Source organism: Oryctolagus cuniculus, chromosome 16, assembly GCF_964237555.1.
Source record: "Oryctolagus cuniculus chromosome 16, mOryCun1.1, whole genome shotgun sequence".
Lineage (NCBI taxonomy): Eukaryota > Metazoa > Chordata > Mammalia > Lagomorpha > Leporidae > Oryctolagus > Oryctolagus cuniculus.
Window position 1 is genome coordinate 66,436,832 of NC_091447.1, and position 22,585 is coordinate 66,459,416.

The 22,585-nt window shown below is 62.9% G+C and overlaps 3 protein-coding genes across 4 annotated transcripts; 1 reads left to right on the plus strand and 2 right to left on the minus strand.

Moving 5' to 3' along the window:
- The first annotated feature begins 1,468 nt into the window (after positions 1 to 1,468).
- Positions 1,469 to 5,669, plus strand: EPOR (erythropoietin receptor). Its single transcript, XM_051840010.2, has 8 exons — positions 1,469 to 1,694; positions 2,542 to 2,677; positions 2,940 to 3,118; positions 3,207 to 3,364; positions 3,670 to 3,823; positions 3,907 to 3,994; positions 4,637 to 4,724; positions 4,823 to 5,669. Exons 1-8 carry the CDS (start codon positions 1,592 to 1,594, stop codon positions 5,432 to 5,434), a joined length of 1,518 nt encoding a protein of 505 aa, XP_051695970.2. The 5' UTR covers positions 1,469 to 1,591; the 3' UTR covers positions 5,435 to 5,669.
- An 804-nt stretch (positions 5,670 to 6,473) lies between these two features.
- SWSAP1 (SWIM-type zinc finger 7 associated protein 1) lies at positions 6,474 to 8,269 on the minus strand. The gene is made up of 2 exons (XM_051840011.2): positions 7,979 to 8,269; positions 6,474 to 7,157 (listed from the first exon to the last, which is right to left on the minus strand). The coding sequence occupies exons 1-2, from the start codon at positions 8,222 to 8,224 to the stop codon at positions 6,579 to 6,581; spliced, it is 825 nt and encodes a 274-aa protein (XP_051695971.2). The 5' UTR covers positions 8,225 to 8,269; the 3' UTR covers positions 6,474 to 6,578.
- Positions 8,270 to 14,365: 6,096 nt separating this feature from the next.
- Positions 14,366 to 22,467, minus strand: PLPPR2 (phospholipid phosphatase related 2). Of its 2 annotated transcripts, none has more exons than XM_051839993.2 (10): positions 21,998 to 22,467; positions 20,918 to 21,092; positions 20,201 to 20,280; positions 18,787 to 18,975; positions 18,558 to 18,693; positions 17,729 to 18,000; positions 16,996 to 17,172; positions 16,011 to 16,133; positions 15,733 to 15,784; positions 14,366 to 15,623 (listed from the first exon to the last, which is right to left on the minus strand). In XM_051839993.2, exons 3-10 carry the CDS (start codon positions 20,264 to 20,266, stop codon positions 15,280 to 15,282), a joined length of 1,359 nt encoding a protein of 452 aa, XP_051695953.2. In that variant the 5' UTR covers positions 20,267 to 20,280; positions 20,918 to 21,092; positions 21,998 to 22,467; the 3' UTR covers positions 14,366 to 15,279. The 2 variants fall into 2 exon arrangements, with proteins under 2 accessions (XP_051695953.2, XP_051695954.2); XM_051839994.2 differs by having other exon boundaries at positions 15,450 to 15,623; positions 16,027 to 16,133.
- Between the last annotated feature and the right edge of the window lie 118 nt (positions 22,468 to 22,585).

A 22,585-nucleotide genomic window follows, 5' to 3' on the forward strand; every position in this document is an offset into this window, starting at 1 on the left:
CCCGCGGGCGTGGCAGGAGCCCGAGCGCTTGGGCCATCCTCCACTGTCCTCCCAGGCCACAGCAGAGAGCTGGACTGGAAAAGAGGAGCAACCGGGACTAGAACCTGGTGCCCATACGGGATGCCGGCGCCACAGGCAGAGGATTAACCAAGTGAGCCATGGCGCCGGCCCCCCCCACCAGGACACTTTGATTAGGAATAGCTAGAGCGGTGAATCAGTGACAAAGCACCAGATACACGTCGGATCATCAAAAGGACAGTAGGTGCCCAAAGTAAAAAACAGGGGGGGAAAAAAGCCTATTTGTGGTGGCTTAAGGTGGGAAAGTTGCTGTTTTAGGTAGGGTGATCACGGAGGGCTGCATGGAGGAGGTGACACTTTCGCGGAGGCCTGAATAAAGTGAAGAGAAAGAGCGTGGCCACCATCTATGGCAGGAACCTTCTTCATAGAGGAAGTGGTGAAAAGCCGGGGTTATCCTCACCGGCAGTTTCTTCCCTCTGGTGGCAAAGATGCCTCCAACTACTCCATCCACCCACCCACTCGCCCAATAGGAAGCTGCAAACTTCAGCTAAAGTCCCAGGATGAAAGCTCATTGGATCCTTTCAAGCCACGTGTCCGCCTTGAACCAATCGCTATGGGCCCGGAACTGTCTGGGCTCTGATTGGTTAGTCTGCGACAGCGCTGAGCCATGGAGCACCTGTATCTTTCAGCGGGTGTGTACCTCCGTGCCCCAGCCATTATTTTAAAATCTGTGCCTTGTTTGTAAAATAAAACGTCATGAGTATAAAGAGGCAAGCCATACACACTCCTGGGGAGCTGGCGCTGTGGCTCAGCAGTTTAAGGAGCCACATTTGGGCGCCGGTTCGAGTCCCAGCTGCTCCACTTCCGATCCAGCTCCCTGCTATGGCCTGGGAAAGCAGTGGAGGATGGCCCAAGTCCCTGGGCCCCTGCACCCGCGTGGGAGACCCGGATGGAGCTCCTAGCTCCTGGCTTCGAACCAGCCCAGTTCCATCTGGTGTGGCCATTTGGGGAGTGAACCAGCAGGTGGAAGATCTCTCTCTCTCTCTCTAACTCTGCCTCTCAAATAAATACATCTTTTTTCTTTAAATGAAAGCTCGCACTCTAGACTATGTACAAATACAGGTGCATATTGTACGCCCTGTCCAGTAGCTGGGCCCAGCGCCAACTTAATGGCTGGTCATTATTACGATGTTTATTTATTATTTACTTATTTCCAGTCCGAGAAGCAATGCCGATGCAGGCGATAAACGCAGGAACTTGCCTTATCGGAATGTCTGCTCTGTGCCAGGCTGTAGATGTTACAGTTCAGATAAGAAAAGTCACCTGCCCAGAGTCACTTCGCGCCAAGTGCGCCTGCCGCGGGGACCCCGCGCCCTCCCGCCCGCCCGGCCCCTATCTCTGCCCCGGGCCGCGCGCCGGCCCCGCCCCCCGGGGGAGTTGCCGCCCGGGCGGAGGCCGGGAGCCAGGAAGGGCCTGGCCAGCTGTGTCCGGGGCGGACGCAGCTGCTGGCCCAGCTGGGGACCCTGCCGCGGGGCGAGCAGCCGCGGCGCCCCTTGGGGGCGGAGGCCGCGCCATGGAGCGCCTCTGGCCCCGAGTCGGCTCCCTCTGCCTCCTGCTCGCGGGGGCCGCTTGGGCGCCCCCTCTCAACCTCCACGACCCCAGATTTGAGAGTAAAGGTAAGGACGGGGCAGTGTGGGCTCCTCCTCCCACAGCCCCCCGCGCGCGCACACACACACTGGGTTCTGGAGGGGCCATGCTGGGGCCTGGGGGCCACGCTGGTGTCTCAAGTCCTAACCTGGATCCTGGTGCGGCCACGCTGGTGTCTCAAGTCCTAACCTGGATCCTGGTGCGGCCATGGCGGGGTCTCCGCACCCCCATTGGAGAGCGCACGGTGTTTCTGCTCCATTCTTTGCGCGGTCCCCGGGAGCCAGGGACCTGGTCCCTTCTAGGGTCATGGGGAGGGGTCTGCACCTGGACCACCCCAGACACTGAGTCCCTAGAGGGGGAGTGGCCGAGTGGAGGACTCTCCCCCACCCCCAGTGCGGAGCTTGGCCTGGGGGAAGTGCGGCCCCACGTCCCAGGGACCGGCGGCAGGTGGCCGGGAGCAGGGCGGGCGCCGCGGGCACGGTTGGCGCTATCGGGCGGCCGGCAGCCTGCGGGGGCCGATAGGGGACCTCGTGCTCCGCACACGCCCTGGAGCGCGCACGGCCGCGATGGGGCGGGGCTCGCAGGGGGAGGCCGGGGTGGCGATCGCGGTACCTGCTGGCCGCCGGGTGGGCTGGTGCGTGTTGGATGGAGGAGTGGGGTGGGGGGTGACAATAGGACTAGCAACCTGCGCTCGGGGCTTCAGGGGGCGCCCCCCGTGCCGACCCCAGTGGGAGCCCCGCTGCGGGAGAGGGCGGGGCCCGGCGTGTTTCTTATCGGCGCAGCACAGGCGGTGGGAGCCCGAGGAGGGGGCTGTGGCCCGAGGCCCCGGGCTCTGCCTCCCTGACTTCCCCCACCCCACGCACCGTCCCCCCGCAGCGGCCCTGCTCGCGGCCCGCGGGCCCGAAGACCTTCTGTGCTTCAGCGAGCGGCTGGAGGACTTGCTATGTTTCTGGGAGGAAGCCGCCGTCCCCGGGGTCGGTCCCAGAAACTACAGTTTCTCGTACCAGCTCGAGTGAGTCGGACGGGGCGGGATCCCCAGCTGGTGGACGGGGGCTCGCCGCGGTCACGGGTGGGAAGCCCGCAGGGCCAGGGCTGACCCGCCTCCTGGTGGCCGGGTTTGGAGACCGCCCCCCGCGGTAAACGACCCCAAAAGGGGGGTCGCCTCCGCATCAGGGCGGCAGGTGTCACCACGTCGGGGCTGCGGCGCCCCCCTGGTGGCCGTACCCCCAAGTTACCCCCTGCTCGTTTCCCTCCCGGGCGTCCCGGGCGCGCAGGGGTGAGCCGTGGAAGTCGTGTCACCTGCACCAGGTGCCCACGGCCCGCGGAGCGGTGCGCTTCTGGTGCTCGCTGCCCACGGCCGACACGTCCAGCTTCGTGCCCCTGGAGCTGCGCGTCACCGCGGTCCCCTCGGGCGCCCAGCGCTACAACCGCATCATCCACGTCAACGAAGTGGGTAAGCGCCCCCTCCCCGGAGGCGTGGGCGTGACAGGGGGTGTGGCCTCGGACTCTGCCCGCCCACCCAGTCACGCCCCCTGCCGCAGTGCTCCTGGACGCCCCCGAGGGGCTACTGGCGCGACAGGCCGACGAGGGCGGACACGTGGTCCTGCGCTGGCTCCCGCCCCCGGGGGCACCCATGACCACCCACATCCGCTACGAGGTGGACGTCTCCGCAGGCAGCGGTGCAGGAGCCGCGCAGAGGGTGAGCCTCGCCCCTACCGCCCACCGCAGCCCGTCGCCCTCAGATCCCGCCCCTGACGCTAGCAGCCGTGGGCGTGACTTGGCCCAGGCCCCGCCCCCTCCTCTTCCGTCCCTCGCCCAGATTGGCCCTGAGTCTTCTGGTGTCCCGCCCCTCCCTCATTGGTCTCGCCGGCCCTGGGCCCCGCCTTTCCTCTCCTTGATTGGCCTTGCCGCCCCTGGGCCCCGCCTTTCCTCTCCTTGATTGGCTCGGCTCCCCGGGGCCCGCCCCCACGGACCCCGTCCTCACCCGGGCCCGGGTGCTCCAAGGTGGAGATTCTCGAAGGCCGCACCGAGTGCGTGCTGAGCAACCTGCGGCGCGGGACGCGCTACTCCTTCGCCGTCCGCGCGCGCATGGCCGAGCCGAGCTTCGGGGGCTTCTGGAGCGCCTGGTCCGCGCCTGCGTCGCTGCTCACCGCTAGCGGTGAGGCCACCGGCGGGCTGCGGGCGGGACGGGGGAGCCGAGCCGCGGGGAGCGCCCGCCCTGACTTCCGCCCCGACCGCCAGACCTGGACCCTCTCATCCTGACGCTGTCCCTCATCCTCGTGCTCATCCTGCTGCTGCTGGCCGCGCTCGGCCTGCTGGCCCATCGCCGGTGAGCCTCCCCAGGTCGTTCCCTTCCGAGAGGCTGGGCTAGGCCGGGGGTGGGGAGCGAACCCGCGTCCGGGGTCACACCGTGCGGGGGGCCTGCCAGACCGGGCCCAGACGCTCAATAAACTCCTCTGCTCTTGGGGACACCCGCCTGGCTTTCCTCCTGCCTTCGACCCCGGGGTACGGGTGATTCCAGGCACGTTCACGGTCCCCAAGCCTTTGCCTGCTATAGCCGCTGAACCATCTCCTGGTTCGCTTTCATGGCTCTGTGCATTGCCCTGGTGCTGGGTGCCAGCTATGCACTAGGCGCTGGAGAGACAGAGGGATGATGAGGTGGGGATGAGATGGAGAGAGAGAGAGAGAGAGACAGACATTGACAGACATAGACATAGGGGAACAAGCGAGATGGAGATGGGAGAGAGGGAGGGGGAGGGGGATGGAGATGATATGGAGAGAGACAGAGACTTAGACATAGACATAGACTTAGACCCTTTTCTGCTTCAGCCAGGGTCTAAGCTGGACACACGCCTCTGCCTCCGTCGTCATGGGGGGGGGGGACCAGGAGTAGTTGTGACCGCGGAACCGGGCACTGCGGGGGCAGGGGTGAGCGTTCCGTGGCTCACGACCACGAAACCTCTTCCCGCAGGGCTCTGAAGCAGAAGATCTGGCCGGGCATCCCGAGCCCGGAGAGCGAGTTCGAGGGTCTCTTCACCACCCACAAGGGGAACTTCCAGGTAAGTGAGCCCACCTGTCCTTGTCAGGGCCTGGGGCTTTCCTGTCCCCGCAGCCAAAGCCCCGGCCTCTGAGCCCCCGGCCGCTGCCGCTTCTCCAGCTATGGCTACACCAGAATGAGGGCTGTCTATGGTGGAGCCCCTGCACCCCCTACCCGGAGGACCCACCCGCCCCCCTGGAAGTCCTGTCTGAGCGCTGCTGGGGACTGGCCCAGGCAGCGGAGCCCGAGGCCGCGGACGAGGGGCCCCTGCTGGAGCCGGGGAGCAGGAAGCACGCCCCTGACTCCTACCTGGTACTGGACAAGTGGCTGCTGCCCCGGAGCCCGCCCGGCGAGCGCCTGCCAGGGCCCGCAGGCGGTGCCGACACCGCGGCCGGGGACGAAGGCTCAGAGGCCTCCTCATGCTCGTCGGCCTTGGCCTTGAAGCCCAGGCCAGAGGGGGCTTCTGCCGCCAGCTTCGAGTACACCATCCTCGACCCCCGCTCCCAGGTCTTGTGCCCACGGCCGCTGCCCCCTGAGCTGCCCCCCACCCCGCCCCACCTGAAGTACCTGTACCTCGTGGTGTCCGACTCGGGCATCTCGGCTGACTATAGCTCAGGGGGCTCCCAGGGAGCCCCCGGGAGCTCCCCCGACGGCTCCTACTCCAACCCCTACGAGAACAGCCTCCGGGCAGCCCCCGAGCCGCCACCCCCCAGTTATGTTGCCTGCTCTTAGGGAGCCAACGTGCAGGTGGGGGGGGCGGGGTTGACGTGACCGCCTGTAGCCGCGCAGGCCCTGGAGGCCTCCGGCAGGGGTGGGGGCGCTGCCGATGTCGGCCGCCCAACCCACGGAGCTCAGGAAACTCACCCTTGTGGCATTACACACTATGTACTGTGCGACCTTTGTATATACGTAAACCAGATCCGTAAGCTTTGCTGTTATGAAATCAATAAACTTGTGCATGTTGAAAGCGTCATCGTCCTCCGGGGATGCCCGTGCAAGTCTCCCAGCTCAGCCTGAAACTCTGCCGTTGGAGCAGGTGCAGGGGCCGGCGTGGGGACCCAGCTCGGCTCCCAGCTCGCACACCTGGGGAGGCAGCCGTGATGGCCCCAGTGCCTGGGCCCCTGCACCCGTGGGGGAGACCCGGATGGAGCGCTGGGCTCCTGGCTGGGGCCCTGGCCCCGCCCTGGCTGTCCCAGTCATTTGGGGAGTGACCCGGCGGAGGGGCACTGACTTAAAAAGACAAATAGCGTAGGACCTCTCTGGTCTCCGGCTTCCGCTTCCCCTAGGGTCACCTTGGGGGCCTCACCTAGGTCCTCTCTATCCTCAGCCAACAAGTGAGACACAACAGGAGAGTCCAGGGACCATTTTAAGGATCTGGCCCGGAAACGGGCCGCTGTCCTGAAATTCTATTGGCCAGAAACAGTCATGTGACCCCAGCTAGGCCCAAGGGAGGCTGGGAAATGTAGTTCAGTTGTACAACCAGGGCGAGGGCTGCCGTTTTGTGAGCTTCTGGCTTGTTCTTCGCCACCAAGGATGGCTCACAGAGCCCTGTCCTGTATCGGGCCGTGCTGACACCAAGGGCCACCGGGTGACGCCCCGGGGGTGCGCGATGGCTCGGGAGAGGTAGGCGTCCGCACACTTTCCCTACAGCGCGACTTGTAGGTAGGGGCCCTCCCGACTCAGGCAGGCGAATGCTCCCAGAACCCGGGGACCCGCGCAGCCAGGAGGGAGCCGATGACGTCAAGCGGGCGGAGAAGGAAGGGGCAGAGGGCGATAGGTATCAGACGACTTTTGATAAGAAAGAAAACGAAATCACACGTTGGCGGCTGTCCTGTGTGCAGGATGCTGCTGCTGTCTAAACACGCGCTGGACGCTCTCACGTCCCCGACTCTGCACGCGTCCCCGAGCGGGGCCTTTTAGCCGTGGGAGACCCCGGCCCGGAGAGGCTGTGGCCGATCAAGGCTCGGGCCCGGCCTCCGGAGCCGGAAGCTTGGTCTGAGCCGCAGGCAGCGGCCGGGGCGACCGTCGGCTCTCCGTCGGCGCCGAAGCTCACCCGCCACTCCGTCCTGTGGCCCGGCGCGCCCGGCTCCAGGCAGGCCTGCAGGCAGCGCTCGCCCAGGCCCGGCGCGTCCGGCTGCAGCCAGCACTGGGCTGGGAAGTAGCGCTGCAGCACGGCCAGCCGCAGGGCCTCCCCGGGGTCCCCCTCGTCCTGGGTCTGCAGGGCCACCAGCAGCCCGCACGCCCGGCCGGGCCCCAGCCGGTGGCTGAAGTGGGCGGCCGTGTCCACGAGCAGGGCGGCCAGGTGGGCGGCCTCCTGGGCCCCCGGGTCTTCCCCCAGGTACTCCTCCAGGCCATCGAGCAGCAGGAGTGCGGGCGCCGGCCCCGGACCCTCGTGGGCGGAGCCGAGGAGCCAGAGGAGCTCCGGGGTTGAGGGTGGGTACTGGAAGCGAATTTTCTAGAAGATTGAAAGAGAGGGGCAGAGTGAGCGTGGGAAGCGGACGCCCGGGGCAGCTGCCAGTGATTAAACCCCGCCCCGGCCGCTCCTCCACGGTCAATCGCATTTTGCTTTTCATAAATGGGAGAAGGGGGTTCAGAAAGGTGACCTGGGAGATCCATGCCAGGCCGAGGGCACGCCAGGAGCCACAGGCAAGAAAAACCTGCGGGTAGGTTAGCAGCCGCAGGCAGCCCGGGCGAGAGGCGGCCAAAGCCTGTCCGGATCCAGGAGCTTCCTCCGGGTCTTCCACGCGGGCACAGGGGCCCAAGCACTTGGGCCATCTTCCACTGCTTCCGCAAGCCAGAGCAGAGAGCTGGATCGGAAGAGAAGCAGCCGGGACTCGAACCGGCGCTCATATGGGATGCAGGAGCTGCAGGCCAGGGTTTCAACCCGCTGCGCCACAGCGCCGGCCGCGTAAATAAATCAAAAAAAAAAAAAAATGTCTGGGGCAACCTCACACCGGCATCCTCAGTCAGTATCCCACCCTTGACCGGCTGCCCCCAAGGAAGCCAACACAGGTCCAGACCAAGCCCAAAGGCAGCCCCACCCCCTTACAAACCCTGACTCCGCCCCTTGGAGGCCGCCCCTGCTAACCCCGCCACGTCATTGGGTAATTTCTCCCTCAATCTTAAACTCCCGCCCCCGGAGCATTCCTGACTCCACCCCGTCAAGGTTGCTCCAGCCCGCCTTACCACGGTCCCCACCATTGGCCTACGTATCTGTCATTCAATCGTACCCCTCCTACGAGCGGCTGGAAGAGACTAGTCCCGCCCCATCGTTACCTGGAGACGCATGGGCTCGAGGGCGGCGCCAGTCCCGCGGGGCAGGCTTTGAAGCGGCCTCCGCGTCAGGAAGAAGACGGGGCCCCGGCCCTCTCCCGCCGCCTCTAGGGCCGCCGCGAAGAGCAACGTGGTTTTCCCAGATCCTGGGGCGCCGAGCAGCAACAAAGGCGGTCCGGCCTCGGCCGTGTCCTCTTCCGGCCCGGCCGCGCTACTTCGGCTGAGCACTCGCCTCAGCGCCTCCGCCATTCGCAGCGTCCCCTTATCCAATCGGTAGTGCGTTTACACGCTAGTCCCGCCCACGATGGCGCCTCATTGGTCCTGGTGGTCTTAGCTTTTCGATTGGTTCATGGAGCTGTCCTTCAAAGTTAGACCGCCCTTGCTAGCTCCCTTGGCCAATGGGCAAACAACCTAATCAGCGTGGAGTCCAGGTGTTTCGGACTGGTAAAATGGTTATCTGTCTGATTCACTTCCGTCTTCCCGGCGCCCAGAGGAGTCACAGCACATGGCAGGTTCTCAAAATATATATCAGTGAATGTAGGAAGGCAGGGTTGATGAGACATTTAGCTGAGTGGGTGTGGTCTCCCGCACCCCGACTTCCGCCCGGAGCTGCCACTCAGGCCGGCGTTGTCCTGGCAACCTGGTCTCCTGGCAACCGCGCCGCCGTTGCCTGGAGATGTGGGGGCAGGGCGGGGCTGTGAGTTCCTGGGCTCGCTCTCTCCCGCTCTGGGGCCAGAAAACAGCTTTCCAACATCCCCCCGCACACCCACTCACGCAGCTGGGCACACACCCACCCTCCGTGCACGCGTGCACACGCACGCGCACCTCGTGTTGTCTCTGCATGCATACCGCTTCCAGAACCCGCTTCACCCCCACGACCTGCTGTAATCAGGCACACACACACACACACACACACACACTCCGGAGCTCGCTGGTAGATCCATGCCATCGCCACTATCCACACGCGGGGCCAAACGCGCCTCCCCAGTGCCCCCAACACAACCTACACAGCACCCTGCACGTGCACAGCACCCGCTTCACAGCCCTGCTCGACTCCACCCACGAGAGCCTTGCTGAACCGGGCCCCGCCTCAGGCCCCGTGCACCTGCTGTTCCCCCGGCCTGGAGCAGCAGCCCCTGGATATGCCCCTGACTTGCTTTCGACTCCGTTTGGATCTGAGGTCAATCTCACGAGCACACAGCCCATCTTCCCCCCTCTTCTCAGAATTCGGTCTCCGTGTCACAGCAGAAGGGCGCTTACCGTGGAAGGGCTCCCAGCAGGAGTCAAGCTGCCTGCGCTGGGGCTGGATGGGGGGGGGGGGAAGCAGGTGACTCAGGTCCGTCTGTGCCTCGAGCTGAGTTATCAGCATCCGCAGTGACCGGCCCAGAGACCTTTTTGTGGCACAGTGGGCTAAGCCACCGCCTGTGACGCCAGCATCCCATAGGAACCCCGGTTCCAGGTCCAGCTGCTCCACTTCTGACCCAGCTCCTTGCTAATCTGCCTGAGGAAGCAGCGAGTGATGGCTCAGGTGCCTGGGTCCCTGCCACCCATGCAGGAGATCCAGGTGGAGCTCCAGGCTCCTGGCTTCAGCCTGGCCCAGCCTCAGTCATTGCAGCCACTGGGGAGTGAACCAGGGGATAGAAGATTCCCTCCCTGCCTTTCTCTCTGCCTTTCAAATAAATAAATATTTTTAAAAATTGTTTAAATTCGTTGAACATTTATTGGTGCTACAACATTTATTGAGCACCAAGTGTGTACGAGGTTCTGTGCTAGGCACTGGGGGTCGGGGAGTGAGCCAATGATAGAGAAAGCGTTTGTGTGGGGGAGCAGAAGGTTAGTGAGGGTGAGAGATAATGACCTCGGAGCACAATGAGTCTCATCAGTGTATGAGCAGATGGTAATACACGCAGAACTAGCTGCATGCGTGTGGAAGCAGAGTCAGAAGGGCAGGTTTGTTTTTGTCATTTTTAAAAAGATTTATTTATTTGAAAGTCAGAGTTGAGAGAGAGAGAGAGAGAAAGAGAGAGATCTACTGGTTCACTCCTCAAATGACTGCAACAGCTAGGGCTGAGCCATGCAGCAGCCAGGAGCCAGGAGCTCCATCCAGGCCTCCCACATGGGTGCAGGGGCCCAAATACTTGGGCCACCTTTTGCTGCTCTCCCAGGCACCTCAGCAGGGAGCTGCATTGGAAGTGGTGTAGCTGGGACTTGAACCAGTGCCCACATGGGATGCCAGCAGTGCAGATGGTGGCTTAACCCACTATGCCATGGCACTGGCCCCTGTTTTTGTAATTTTGAGTGATGTGTTCAGGGTAGGCATCACTGGGTAGACGACTTTTGAGAAAGGTCTTGAAGGTGAGGGAGTGCGTTATGTGCATGTGTGGGGCAAGAGCCACGCCCCATGGAATCACCTTCAAGTTCAAAGGTCATGAGGCATTGGGAGAAGGAGCTGTGTGAGGTGTGAGCAGAGGATGGTCGTGTTCTTAATTATGTTCTGAACTGGGGCCAGCGCCGCGGCTCACTAGGCTAATCCCCCGCCTGCGGCGCCGGCACCTCGGGTTCTAGTCCCGGTTGCTCCTCTTCCAGTCCAACTCTCTGTTGTGGCCCGGGGAAGGCAGTGGAGGATTGGGCCCTGCACCGCATGGGGAGACCAGGAGGAAGCACCCAGCTCTTGGCTTCAGGTCGGCGCAGCGCCAGCTGTGGTGGCCATTAGGGGAGTGAACCAACAGAAGGAAGACCTTTCTCTCTGTCTCTCTTTCACTGTCTATAACTACCTGTCAAATAAAAAAAATTATGTTCTAAACTGGAGCTCTGGCTGGGTTGAGTTCAGTTTGAGATGCTGTGAGAACCATGGAGACATATTGTGAGGGCTTTTTTAAAAAATCCTTTTTTAAAAAAAAATATTTATTTATTATTTGAAAGGCAGAGTTACAGATAAGCAGAGGCAGAGAGAGAGAGAGAGAGAGAGGTCTTCCATCCGCTGGTTCACTCCTCAAATCACCTCCATGGCTGAAGCTGGGCTGATCCGAAGCCAGGGACCAGGAGCTTCTTCCGGGTCTCCCACGTGGGTGCAGGGGCCCAAGGACTTGGGCCATCTTCCACTGCTTTCTCAGACCACAGCAGAGAGCTGGGTTGGAAGTGGAGCAGCCGGGACATATGGGATGCCGGCATTTCAGGCGATGGCTTTACCTGCTGTGCCACAACACCGACCCCTATTGCGAAGGCTTTTTTTGTTTTCATTAAAATTCATTTTTAATTATCTCACTCTCCAGTGCTGGTGTGGAGGCTCTTGGCAGCTGGGTCCCGAGCCTTGGACACCCACCCCCTCCACATAGGTCCACCATGTCCCTCTAATTACGAAAGAGTTTCCTCTGCCATTTTCCCCCTAAATCTTCCCTGAGACTACACTATCTCCACTTTTATTAAACTATCTTCTCCCGAACTAGGTCAGTAAGCTCCCTTTCTTATCCACCATCTTGGAACCGCCTCTGTCGCTAAGGCTTTTATATAAGCAAGTGCAGCCTAGTGTGTGTTCTCTTCCTGGGATGGAGATGGGGTGGATCCGAGGCCAGGGCTGTGGTCACCGCCCTCCGCAGTGGGACCAGGCCCTGTTTTACCCTGTGCAAGGCTGCACTCGGTTTCAGAACCACGGACAGCGCCAGCTGAAGTTGGGTTGGGGCGCTGTCCGCCGTGCTGACATTGGGCTTCTTCCTGGACCACGTGGCAGCAGCTGTGCGTGACCACAGGTGTCAGGTGTGTGAGCTCTGGACTCAGGGACCTGGGTGGGCCAGGCAGGGATCTGCCTGATCCTGTCCGTCCTCCGCCTTCCCTGTGTGTGTGTCCCACCACCAGCCCCAACGTCTCCCTATGAATCCTCTTCCTCTGTGCCCTGTCTGCTGACTGCTCCAGCGATCGGCCCTCCTCGCTGCTGCTCCCTGACCACAGCAGGTGCATTCTGATGTCCACACTTGCTGTCCCCCTTGCATGGAACACTCCAGACTTTGCCTGTTTCACTCCTGTGCTGTCGCATCAGGGAAACTCTCCTTAACCACTGTCTGCACGATGGAGACTCTGTCCCATCCTACAGTTATCACATCATCTTCATTAGCTTGTCTCTCTTCATGCCAATATCTAACATATCAGTCATCTCATTCCTTTATCTTAATCCTTGATCCTAGAGTTTAGAACTCAGAGTTTTTCAGACTTTGAGTGATAGTAGGGGCCGGCACTGTGGTATAGTAGGTAAAGATGCCGCCTGTAGTGCCAGCATCCCATATGAGCACTAGTTCAAGTCCTTGCTGCTCCACTTCCCATCCAGCTCTCTGCTATGGCCTGGGAAAAGCAGCAGAAGATGGACCAAGTGCTTGAGCCCCTGAACCCGCGTGGGAGACCCGGATGAGCTCCTGGCTCCTGGCTTCACTCTGGCCATTGTAGTCACCTGGAAAGTGGACCAGCAGATGGAAGATATCTCTCTCTATGTTTCTCTCCCTCTTTGTAACTATGACTTTCAAATAAATAAGTAAATTAATGTTTTAAATAAAACGCCCAACATCCAGGACTCCAGAACTGTGCTGGGCCTCCCACATGTGGGTGGCAGGGACCCACTTGCTGCCTCCCAGACTGCACGCGTGCAGGGAGCTAGCTCGGAAGTGCGGCCAGCACTGAACCCCCAGCACTCCCGTAGGGGATGCAGGTATCCCAGGAAGGTGTCTTCGCCACCGTTCCACACGTCCACCTGTTCTGTTCACTGCTACAGACCCTCTGCCTATCTAAACAGCATCTGTGCTACAGTCTCAGTGTTCATGTCCCCTCAGAACCCCTGTGTCGAGGGGCTGGTGTTATGGCACAGCAGGGAAAGTCGTAACCTGTGATGCCGGCATCCCAGGTAGGAGTGCTGGATGGAGTCCCGGCTGCTCCACTTCCGGTACAGCTCCCTGCTCATGTGCCTGGGCAAGCAGCAGCGGACGATGGCCCCAGTGTCTGAACCCCTGCCACCCATGTGAGAAATCCCGATGGACTTCCTGGCTCCTGGGTTTGGCCTGGACCAGCGCTGGCCATTGTGGCCATTTGGGGAATGAACCAGTAGATGCAAAATCTTTTTTTTTTGTCCCTCCTCTATTGTGTTGCCATTCAAATAAATACATTGTTTTTAAAAATTGTGTGTTGAAGCTGGCGCCGCGGCTCACTAGGCTAATCCTCCACCTTGCGGCGCCGGCACACCGGGTTCTAGTCCCGGTCGGGGCGCCGGATTCTGGCCCGGTTGCCCCTCTTCCAGGCCAGCTCTCTGCTGTGCCCAGGGAGTAGAGTGGAGGATGGCCCAGGTGCTTGGGCCCTGCACCCCATGGGAGACCAGGAAAAGCACCTGGCTCCTGGCTCCTGCCATTGGATCAGCGTGGTGCGCCGGCCGCAGCGCGCCGGCCGCGGCGGCCATTGGAGGGTGAACCAACGGCAAAGGAAGACCTTTCTCTCTGTCTCTCTCTCTCACTGTCCACTCTGCCTGTCCAAAAAAAAAAAAAAATTGTGTGTTGAATTCTTGACACCCCCGACCCCAAGGTGATGGTATGAGGAGGTGCGGTCTCTGGGAGGAGCCCCCTTGAATGCCATTCAGGTCTTTATCAAGAGACACCCCCCCCCATGAGGTTTGAGTGACACGAATGTCTCCAAGGAAGTGTGCCCTCTCCAGACACCAGACCTGCCAGGGCTTTGACCTTGGACCCCTCCAGAACCACGAGAAACGTGATCCCCACGTGGTCCCCAGTCCCTGTGTTTCTCTGGGGTGGGCTGAGTGGACCGAGACAGCCTGGCACACAGGAGCCGTCAGTAGTGTTTAATGAGTGACTGTGCGGAGAAGGGAAGCAGGCCTGGCTCTCCTAGTTCCTGGGCGACTCTGAGCCCCACATGGCCTGTCTGCAGCCCCGGGGAGCCACAGGGATCCCTGCCTCTCCTCCCTACCCCACCCCCGCCACCTTCCCTGTCTGAGCTCTGTTCTCGAGGGGTTGCGACTCCACACAGCCTCACATCGCTCACCCTGCACACAGGTGTTCGGCTCGGAGGTTCCCAGTGCTCATCAGCAGCCCCCCTTTTGCTCCCAGAACCCCCAGGGGCTCCTCACCCTAGGCTCCCCTCCCCTCTGTGTCTGGCTGCAGCCAGAACGAGACCACATAGGTATTGGTGGAGGGGGGGCTCGCTCTGTGTGTTGTGTGTGTGTGTGTGTGTACCTTGCCGCTTGTGGGGCTGCCGGAAATGCTGACGGCCCCACGGTCGCTCACTGCCTTTCCACGGTTGTCACCAGATACAGTGACAGTGCAGCCATGTCCAGCTCCTCAGCCATGGTTACTGGGAGCCATGGTTACACCCCACCACCCCAGGGAGAAAGGCAGGTGGCCAAACTTCTGTTACAAACAGGTCTTTATTAAAGATGGGGGAGGCAGGAAGGGGGGACAGTGTCTCCTCTGCCCACTGCCTTTGGCTGCCGGGGTGGGGAGCCACCGCCGCCCCCACCCCGGGGGCCCCCCAAGATGGCGCCTCTGCATGAGGCTGAGGCATGGGGGCCGGTGAGAACAGGGATGAGATCCAAGGGTTGGGGTAGAACTCCTTTCCCTCAGCCCTGGTAAATACTGTGAGGATTTAGGGTGACCTGGGAACAGGCAAGGGAGACGCAGCACCCTGAACCCCAAAAACTTCTGAACTGGGGCAAGCCCTGCTTGAGGAGGGAGTTAGGAGGGGGACTGACAGGTGGCACGAAGGGACGGGGCGGCCCCCTCCCCAAAGACCCTGCCCTGGGGGAACCTGCCCCCCACCCTCCAGCTAGACACCCTGATTCTGAGGGGAGAGGACCCCACGACAAAGGACGACCCCACCCCCTCCTCCTCCGCACATGCGCAGACACGGGCGGTCCCCCATTGCCTGGATCATACCCACCCGCTCTCCAGATCTGAATGCCCAAGGGCACCCGCCCGTTCAGACACCGAACGCCGGCGGGAGGGGTCTTAGGAAGTGAGCGGGAGGCTCCCATTGGCTGGAGTCAATTCCTTTGGGTGAGAAGTCTGAGAACGCGGGACTCTCATTGGCTGAGCTATAGCCAATGAGGTCCGACTTCAGCCCTTAAAAGGGCCACCCCAGGGCCGCGGGCGCACCTGGCAGGTCGGCCCGCCCCCGCCGGGAGGTCCCCTAGACGTTCTTCCCGCCGTCTAAGGGTGCGTGGGCCTGCCTGGATCGGGGGCGGGGGCTTCGGCACTCACACGGCACACGCACGCACGCTCACGCTCGCGTGGCGGGGGTGGGGGGGAGACAGGGAGTGGGCCTCACAGCAGGTGGTCACGGCTGGCAAACAGGTAAGGGCTGAAGTTATCTCGGTGGAAAGGGGAGGGGTAGAGTCCGCTCAGGGTGTACAGGTCCCGCAGCAGGGGCGTGGGCAGCAGCAGCTTCCGGCCGCGCCCCCCGCCCCCGCCTGGCCCCCCAGGCCCGGGGGAGGAAGGCGAGGGGCCCTGGCTGGGGGTTGGCGCGGGCAGGGGCAGGGGCAGCGGCAGGGGCGTCGGCTCGGACCGCAGTCGAGGGCGGGGCACACGGGGCGAGGAACACAGGGCCGGAGCCCTGGACGACACGCAGCTGGGGATCAGGTGGCCACGGCGGGCGCAGTTCTGCGGCTCTAGGGGGTCGGGGGTTGAAGATGGGGGGTTGGGAATTAGCGAGCTTGGGAGGGGCTCGCCCATCCGGGAAGTCCTCCCCTGCACCCCACGTGCTCCGCCCGCACTCACTGGATGGGGTGAGCCGTGCCGGTGTCGAGTGCGGCCTGGGGGCCTCGGGTTCCTGAGACAAGAAGGCAGACGGAAGGGGCTAGAGGATCCCAGGGTCCCGCAACCCCACGGGCGTGGGGGAGGGGGCTCATCAGGCGGAGACATCCCCCGTCCCCGTGGAAAAGACAGACATCCCAGGGTTACCAGTGGGCACAACTGGGGGACCCCCGCCTCACCTGGCCCTGGGATTTCTGCCTCCTGGGGCCCCCTCCACCCACCGCCCTCTCCAGCCCCCTTACCTGGGCTACACTTAACTTTTCGAGGGGGCTGTCCATGGTGGGGGCTTGGCTCAGGTCCTCCCAGGGCGACAGCCTTCGGCCGGAAGGGAGCCGGCTCCGGAAGTTGTACACGACACAGGTGACCTGCGACAGCGGGGGGGGGGGCCCGGGTTGAGGCTGGGGGTTCTGCATGGCAGGCCCAGGCTTTCAGAGACGGATCACGCGTTTACGGTGCTTCCCGAGAGCCGAGCCAGGTCCTATAACTGTGGCCCACCCCTGGGCCACGGCTGGGGTGACACGAGAAGGGCCAAGCTGTGCGACCCCAGGCTCCGGCCCAGCCTTATTCTAAAATTTTGCTATTGTGCACATGATGACGGCTTGCCATTCGCTTTCCTTTTTATTTATTTATTTATTTATTTATTTTATTTTATTTATTTATTTATTTTTTGACAGGCAGAGTGGACAGTGAGAGAGAGACAGAGAGAAAGGTCTTCCTTTGCCGTTGGTTCACCCTCCAATGGCCGCCGCGGCCGGAGCGCTGCGGCCGGCGCACCGCGCTGATCCGGCGGCAGGAGCCAGGAGCCAGGTGCTTTTCCTGGTCTCCCATGGGGTGCAGGGCCCAAGCACCTGGGCCATCCTCCACTGCACTCCCTGGCCACAGCAGAGAGCTGGCCTGGAAGAGGGGCAACCGGGACAGAATCTGGCGCCCCGACCGGGACTAGAACCCGGTGTGCCGGCGCCGCAAGGTGGAGGATTAGCCTAGTGAGCCGCGGCGCCGGCCACCATTCGCTTTCCTTTTAAAAATCGCTCCATTAAAACATGGTTTCTCTCGATTGCGTGGTGTCCGGGTACCCTCTTCCGTTCTGAGCCCAAAGCATCAGCCCTGACAACATCCCATTTCACAGGTGAGAATGCTGAGGCAGGACCAGGGTCACACAGCGTCCACACCCTGCCCCATGGTGAGGGGTCTCCCACGCTGGCATGGTAGGGGGAGGAGGGGACTCACCAGGAAGGTGGCGATGGCCGCCCCGGTCAGGAAGCCGGCCAGCACGTCGGACCAATGGTTGCGGTACTCGGCCACGCGGACCACGCCCACCAGGAAGGCGGGGCACAGCAGCGCCAGGCAGAGGGAGGGTTTAACCAGGCGGGAGCCCTTCACGCGGAACACTAGGGTCACGTACATCTATGAGAGCCAGGCCGGCCGGTCAGGACACAGGTGAGGCCGCCGAGGCCAGGGGGACACCGCGTTCCGGGCTGGGGACTGGGGGCTGGGGTGGGGGTGGGGGGTTCGTAGGGTTGTGGCATGGTATGGCGGAGAGAGGGGTCGGGGGTTCGGAAGGGCTAAGGGGGCGTGACCTTAGAGCTGCGCATAGGCCTGGGGCCTAGGTGTTCTGGGGCTGGGGTCACAGGTGGGGAAAGGTGCTGAGGGCGGGGCTCAACTCCATGGGACTCCAGGCACCAGGGTCCTGCTCCTAAAGGGTGGGGCCCTCCCTGGGGGGCGTGGTGTTACTGGGCCCAGGGGGCGTGGCTAGAACCCTACGGCTCAGTTGTGTGCACGGCAACATTCAGGCTAGGGGCGTGGCCAGGCTCAGGGGAGGAGTCAGAGCTCCAACGGGGTGGGGCCGCAGCATCTGGGCGTGGCCTCACACCAGGCCGGCGTCCGAGGGTCCCACGGAAGGACGGACAGTGGCGGTCTCCTGCCCGCACCCGCACTCCCGACCCCACAGCTCGGGGCTCACCGCCGTGTAGGTGACCGCGTAGGCACAGAGGGCCGCGTCCTTGCAGGGGAAGGCGCGGCGCGCAGCGGCCACGAGGCTGGGGCTGCCGGCGCAGGCGCCCTGGTCGGTGACGAAGCGGTCGGGCCCGGGTCTGTCCGGCGAGGGCGGCGGGCAGCCCAGGGCCGTGTAGTTGGGGCGGCAGACGGACAGGAAGTGCGGGGTGGGGTTGCCCGTCACCACCTGGCCCGCGTTGGCGAAGATGGTCGTGGTGAAGAGGCCAAAGGAATAGACACCTAGGGGGCGGGGGGGGGGGTCATCCTGAGAACTCCCCGTGGCTCCATCCGGCCGCTGATGTGGCCCCCATTACAGTTCGGCCAAGGTCCTCCTCCCCGGGGACCCTCCCCCACAGCACACCTGGCCTCCGTCCCCCGTTATAGCTGTCCTGGGACCTCTCAACCCCACTTCAACAGGTTTGGGCCCGTGCTGGGCACCCTTGGGCAGCGCCAGCGGCACTGCTGGACGCTTGGACCCCCTATGTCATTGAGTCCACCGCTGTTCTCTCGGGCCCACTTAGCCAGATCTGGGTCGCCAGCCCTCTGCTCCATGACCTTTGCCCCTACCCCGAGGCCACCAGTGGCAGATGGAGCTCCATTTAAAGCAACCCAGAGTCTCATCTCCCTGTCCCAGGTCCCATGGCCTGTCTCTGTGTCCCCTCCCCCCTTTCTACCCAAGACTCCCCTTGTCGCCTTTCCGGGGGCCCACCTGCACCATGTCCCTGGCCCACCCCCCCAGCAGCCCCTCTTTGCCCCCACTGTGGCAGCCCTAGGCCCCTCCCTCCCCTGTGTCTCACCCAGGAAGCGGACCAGCCTCCGCAGCGGGGGGCTGAAGCGGCAGCAGGCCCCAGACACGATGGTGCTCTCTCCAATGATGGGGCTGGCCGAGGGGGGCGCAGGGAAGAAGGCCCGGGCCAGCTCCCCCAGCAGGATCTGTGGACAACAGCACAGAGGGGTCTCCCTGGCTTTCAAGCCCAGCCCCCCCCCCCCCCCCCGCCTCCTGCAAGGTCCTCTCCACCGTCTCACCGTGAGCGTGGGCCCCGCGGTGACCAGGGCATAGATGAGGGCGGGAGGCGCTCGGCTGGCAGCCTCGGGCCCGGGGTAAGGCTTGGCATAGGTGCTGTCATAGCAGAAGAAGCCTTGGGTGTGCACGGGGAAGGTGTCGGTGAACTCCAGGCGGTAAGCCAGCAGGACCACGACCCCCAGCAGCACCGACTGCCATCGGCCATGGTGCGGAGAGAGGGAGAGAGGGAGAGAGAGGGGGTCAGGAGTGGAGGCTGCAGAAACAGAGATGGAGTGAGACAGAGAGACAGACTGGGAGACAGACAGAAACCAAGGCAACAGGGAGATGGGGGTGGGGAGAGAGAGACGCATCAGGGCTTGGGAGGAACAGAGAGACGGAGAGAGCAAGAGCGATTGGGGAGAAGGAGTAGGAATGGCACCAAAGCCCAGCTCAGACAGACAGACAGTGTGGGAGGAGGGACAGCCAACAGGGTAAGAATGAAGGCCGGCGCCGCGGCTCACTAGGCTAATCCTCCACCTGCAGCGCCGGCACACCGGGTTCTAGTCCCGGTCGGGGCGCCGGATTCTGGCCCGGTTGCCCCTCTTCCAGGCCAGCTCTCTGCTGTGGCCGGGGGAAGGCAGTGGAGGATGGCCCAAGTCCTTGGGCCCTGCACCCCATGGGAGACCAGGAGAAGCACCTGGCTCCTGCCATCGGATCAGCGCGGTGCGCTGGCCACGCCGGCCGTGGCGGCCATTGGAGGGTGAACCAACGGCAAAGGAAGACCTTTCTCTCTGTCTCTCTCTCTCTCACTGTCCACTCTGCCTGTCAAAAAATAAATAAATAAATTAAAAAAAAGAAAAAAGAATGAAGAGAGGCTAAGCTGGGGTTTTTCTTTTTTTCACTTTTTACTCTTTGATTTCTTTACTTAGTGGCCTATCAAGCCCTTGACTATAATGTTAATGAAAAATAGACTGTCTCAGAAACAAAAAAAGTTCATCGCTAGGAGTCTTTCTACGTTGAACTCATTTGCAAACTTCAGAAAACTGAGTGGCCACTGTGGGCGGCAGGGAATGAATATGTTTTACCTCCGTAGCAGCGCCAGGAGAGGGGGACCCCGGTTTTGTCCACTTATCGGATAGGAACTGATGCCCAGGAGGCTTCCTGAGGCGCCCGGCGCACAGCCGGGACACAGAGGGAATGAAACGCAGGGTCCCTGCTTCTGACCGCTTCTCTAGGGAGAGGGGCAGCGGCAGAGACCCCAGAGACAGGGACAGAGTGAGCAGGGAGAGGCGTGGCGGGCCTGGAGCCAGGGAGGTGGGAAACGGGGTGTGGGTGTGGGTGGGGGACCTGGCACAGCGGAGGGAGACAGGTCGCGGGCCGGCGGGTGCGCACGCTCCGGCGTGTCGGGAACGTGCCGGGAACGCGCCGGGGGCTCACCTCCACGAACACGAAGCAGGGGATGATGGAGAAGCTTCTCTTCAGGTGAGGTCTCCCTCCCGCCATGGTGAAGGCCCAGCCTGCGAAGGCGCGGGGTTCAGGTCCCGCAGATCCTGGGCCCCCATCCCTGAGACTTTGGGCCACGCCCCTGGGCCTGCAGGCGACGGTGGGGGGGGGGGGGAGCCCTGGCTCCGCCCCCAGAGCCTTCTAGCCACGCCTCTACACTCCAGGGCCCGCCCCGTTGGCCCCTGACCCTGCCCACTGGAGCCAGGAGCCTCCCCTGAGCGCGCAGCCTGGGGTCACCCCCCATAGACTGCTGCATACCTACTTCCTGCCGCTATGGGTCCCTGCCCCGCGTCTTTTGGGAGAAATCCTCCAGCATCAGGGGACCCCTCTCCCATTATAGGAGTCCTTACCAGTTTTTAGGGGAGCTCATCCTCTTTTCCCCAGGGCATCCCCGGCTTCATGGCCCCGGCTTCTTCTGGGCCTGGCCCCTAAGCACCTTTCGCCATGGCCTCCACAGCCCCCTCCCCCACTCTGTCCCCAAGGGCTGCCGTGTCTGGTGTGGCTGATAGCCAGGCCCACCCTCTGTCCCAGCTGCCGCTCCCTCCGCCCCCTCCTCCCAGCCGGTCTGCCTTCCGGCTCTCCCCTGCCTCCACCATGGGCACCGTGGCTGCTGGGAGCCCCTGGGGCCCACAGGGTCACACCCCTTCTCACCTGCGAAAGTTCCCTATGGCTTCCCATAGGCTGCCGCCGCGCCCACACAGTCACAGTAGCTCACGATGGCCAGCAGGGCAGGAATGGTCACCCCCATCGCGCAGATGTGGAAACTGACGCCCAGGGAGGCAAGGGGGGGCTCTCTGAGCCCACCGCCCCATCCAGGAAGCTGGCTCTGTTGTGTGACATATGGGGTGGCCACTGTCAGAAATTCCACCTGCCCCCCAACACACCACGGCGTGGGGTCCATCCAGCCCGCAAGGAAAATTCACAGAGCCCGCTGACTCCAAGGCTCCGTGGTGAACAAGCCAGGCCAGCTCATTCAGACAGGTGCCAACACCCACAGCGCACACACACACACACACACACACACGGCACAGTGTGCATCCGCCTGACGCCAGCACCCACACAGATCAAACAAGTCCCCCCCAAACACGAGGAACACACCCGGAGACACACTCCCCCCCACAAGCCCTTGCACACCCCAGGAGTCACCACCACACACAATGGAGTCACAGAGTCACACCCCCAAGTCCAAGGCAGCGGGTGACAGCCACACGCGTTAACAGTCTCTCATTCACATGGCGACCACAGCCACAGGGCACACAAGGGCCCACGCGTGTGCACACACACACACACACACACACACTGCGCGAGGCCACTCATCACAGCCACACAGGGCTGCACCAGGATGGACACACACACCAGCAGCCACACGGTGACCGCTCCACGCATACAGCCACACAGACACAGGCAGCAGGTGCATGGCCGCCACGCGGCGTCACAGGCACACACACACACACACACACCACTGATGCTCACAGCCACAGGCACACGAGACACAGCCACGACACCCCCAGCCTCACCATCACAGCCATCCAGGCACACGGACACAGTCACACAACAGCCGTCCTCGCCGCCGACCCGGCTCCACGCTCCCCTCCCCCAGCCCCGGGTCGCCGGCTGCCCTCCCCCTCCCCGCGCTGGACCCGGAGGGACCGGAGGCCCGGGCTGGATGGACAGACAGACGATCGAGGGTCTGAAGCCCATGGGGGGGGCGCCCCAAGCCCTTGCCCTCACCAGGTCGAGGCTGCCGTCGCCGCCCGGTCGCCCCCGCTCCGCCTCGGTGGCCCCGGCACAGCGGGCGGACAGACGGACCGCGGCCCCGGTGATGGAGACGCCGCTGGCCTGGGGGGGCCGGCGGCGCCGCGCAGACTCCGCGGAGGAGAGAGGGGCGGGGCCAATGGAGCTTATTTGCATGACGCCGCCGTGGGGCGGGGACTCGTGGCGTCTCATTAGCATGTGGGGGCGGGGCTTTGGTTGCTTAGGGGGCACCAAGCATGTTTGCAGAGATTCGGGAGGGAAAGGGGTGGAAGCGAAGAGGGAGGACCCTGGGGTGAGGAGGTGGGCCGCAGGAGGGGAGAGGGGGCACGGCTTCCGAGCTGGACCCTGGGCCGCGCCCTTCGCTCGCTGGGCCTTAGTGTCGGCGTTCGGGCAGTAGTGGCCAGGGCCCCCCATAAGAGGCAGGCTCCGGGGCCAGCGTGGAAGAGCCTGCCCCGCCGCCTGGATCTGGACACACGGCCCCTGACTTGGTCATCTGCCCCATGTCCCTTTGCAGGCCCAGGAGCAGCCCCGGCACTGAGGAGTAAACGGGGTGGGGGCGGGGCT

Coding starts and splice junctions, on each gene's coding strand:
- EPOR (XM_051840010.2), top strand. CDS start 1,592: ATGGAGCGCCTCTGGCCCCGAGTCGGCTCCCTCTGCCTCCTGCTCGCG. Junction 2,678..2,939: donor AGTTTCTCGTACCAGCTCGA/GTGAGTCGGACG, acceptor CCGGGCGCGCAG/GGGTGAGCCGTGGAAGTCGT. Junction 3,119..3,206: donor CATCCACGTCAACGAAGTGG/GTAAGCGCCCCC, acceptor CCCCTGCCGCAG/TGCTCCTGGACGCCCCCGAG.
- SWSAP1 (XM_051840011.2), bottom strand. CDS start 8,224: ATGGCGGAGGCGCTGAGGCGAGTGCTCAGCCGAAGTAGCGCGGCCGGG. Junction 7,158..7,978: donor TCGAGCCCATGCGTCTCCAG/GTAACGATGGGG, acceptor TCAATCTTCTAG/AAAATTCGCTTCCAGTACCC.
- PLPPR2 (XM_051839993.2), bottom strand. CDS start 20,266: ATGGCGGGAGGGAGACCTCACCTGAAGAGAAGCTTCTCCATCATCCCC. Junction 18,694..18,786: donor CCGCGGGGCCCACGCTCACG/GTGAGACGGTGG, acceptor TGTTGTCCACAG/ATCCTGCTGGGGGAGCTGGC. Junction 16,134..16,995: donor CGGCCATCGCCACCTTCCTG/GTGAGTCCCCTC, acceptor CCGCTGTCGCAG/GTCACCTGTGTCGTGTACAA.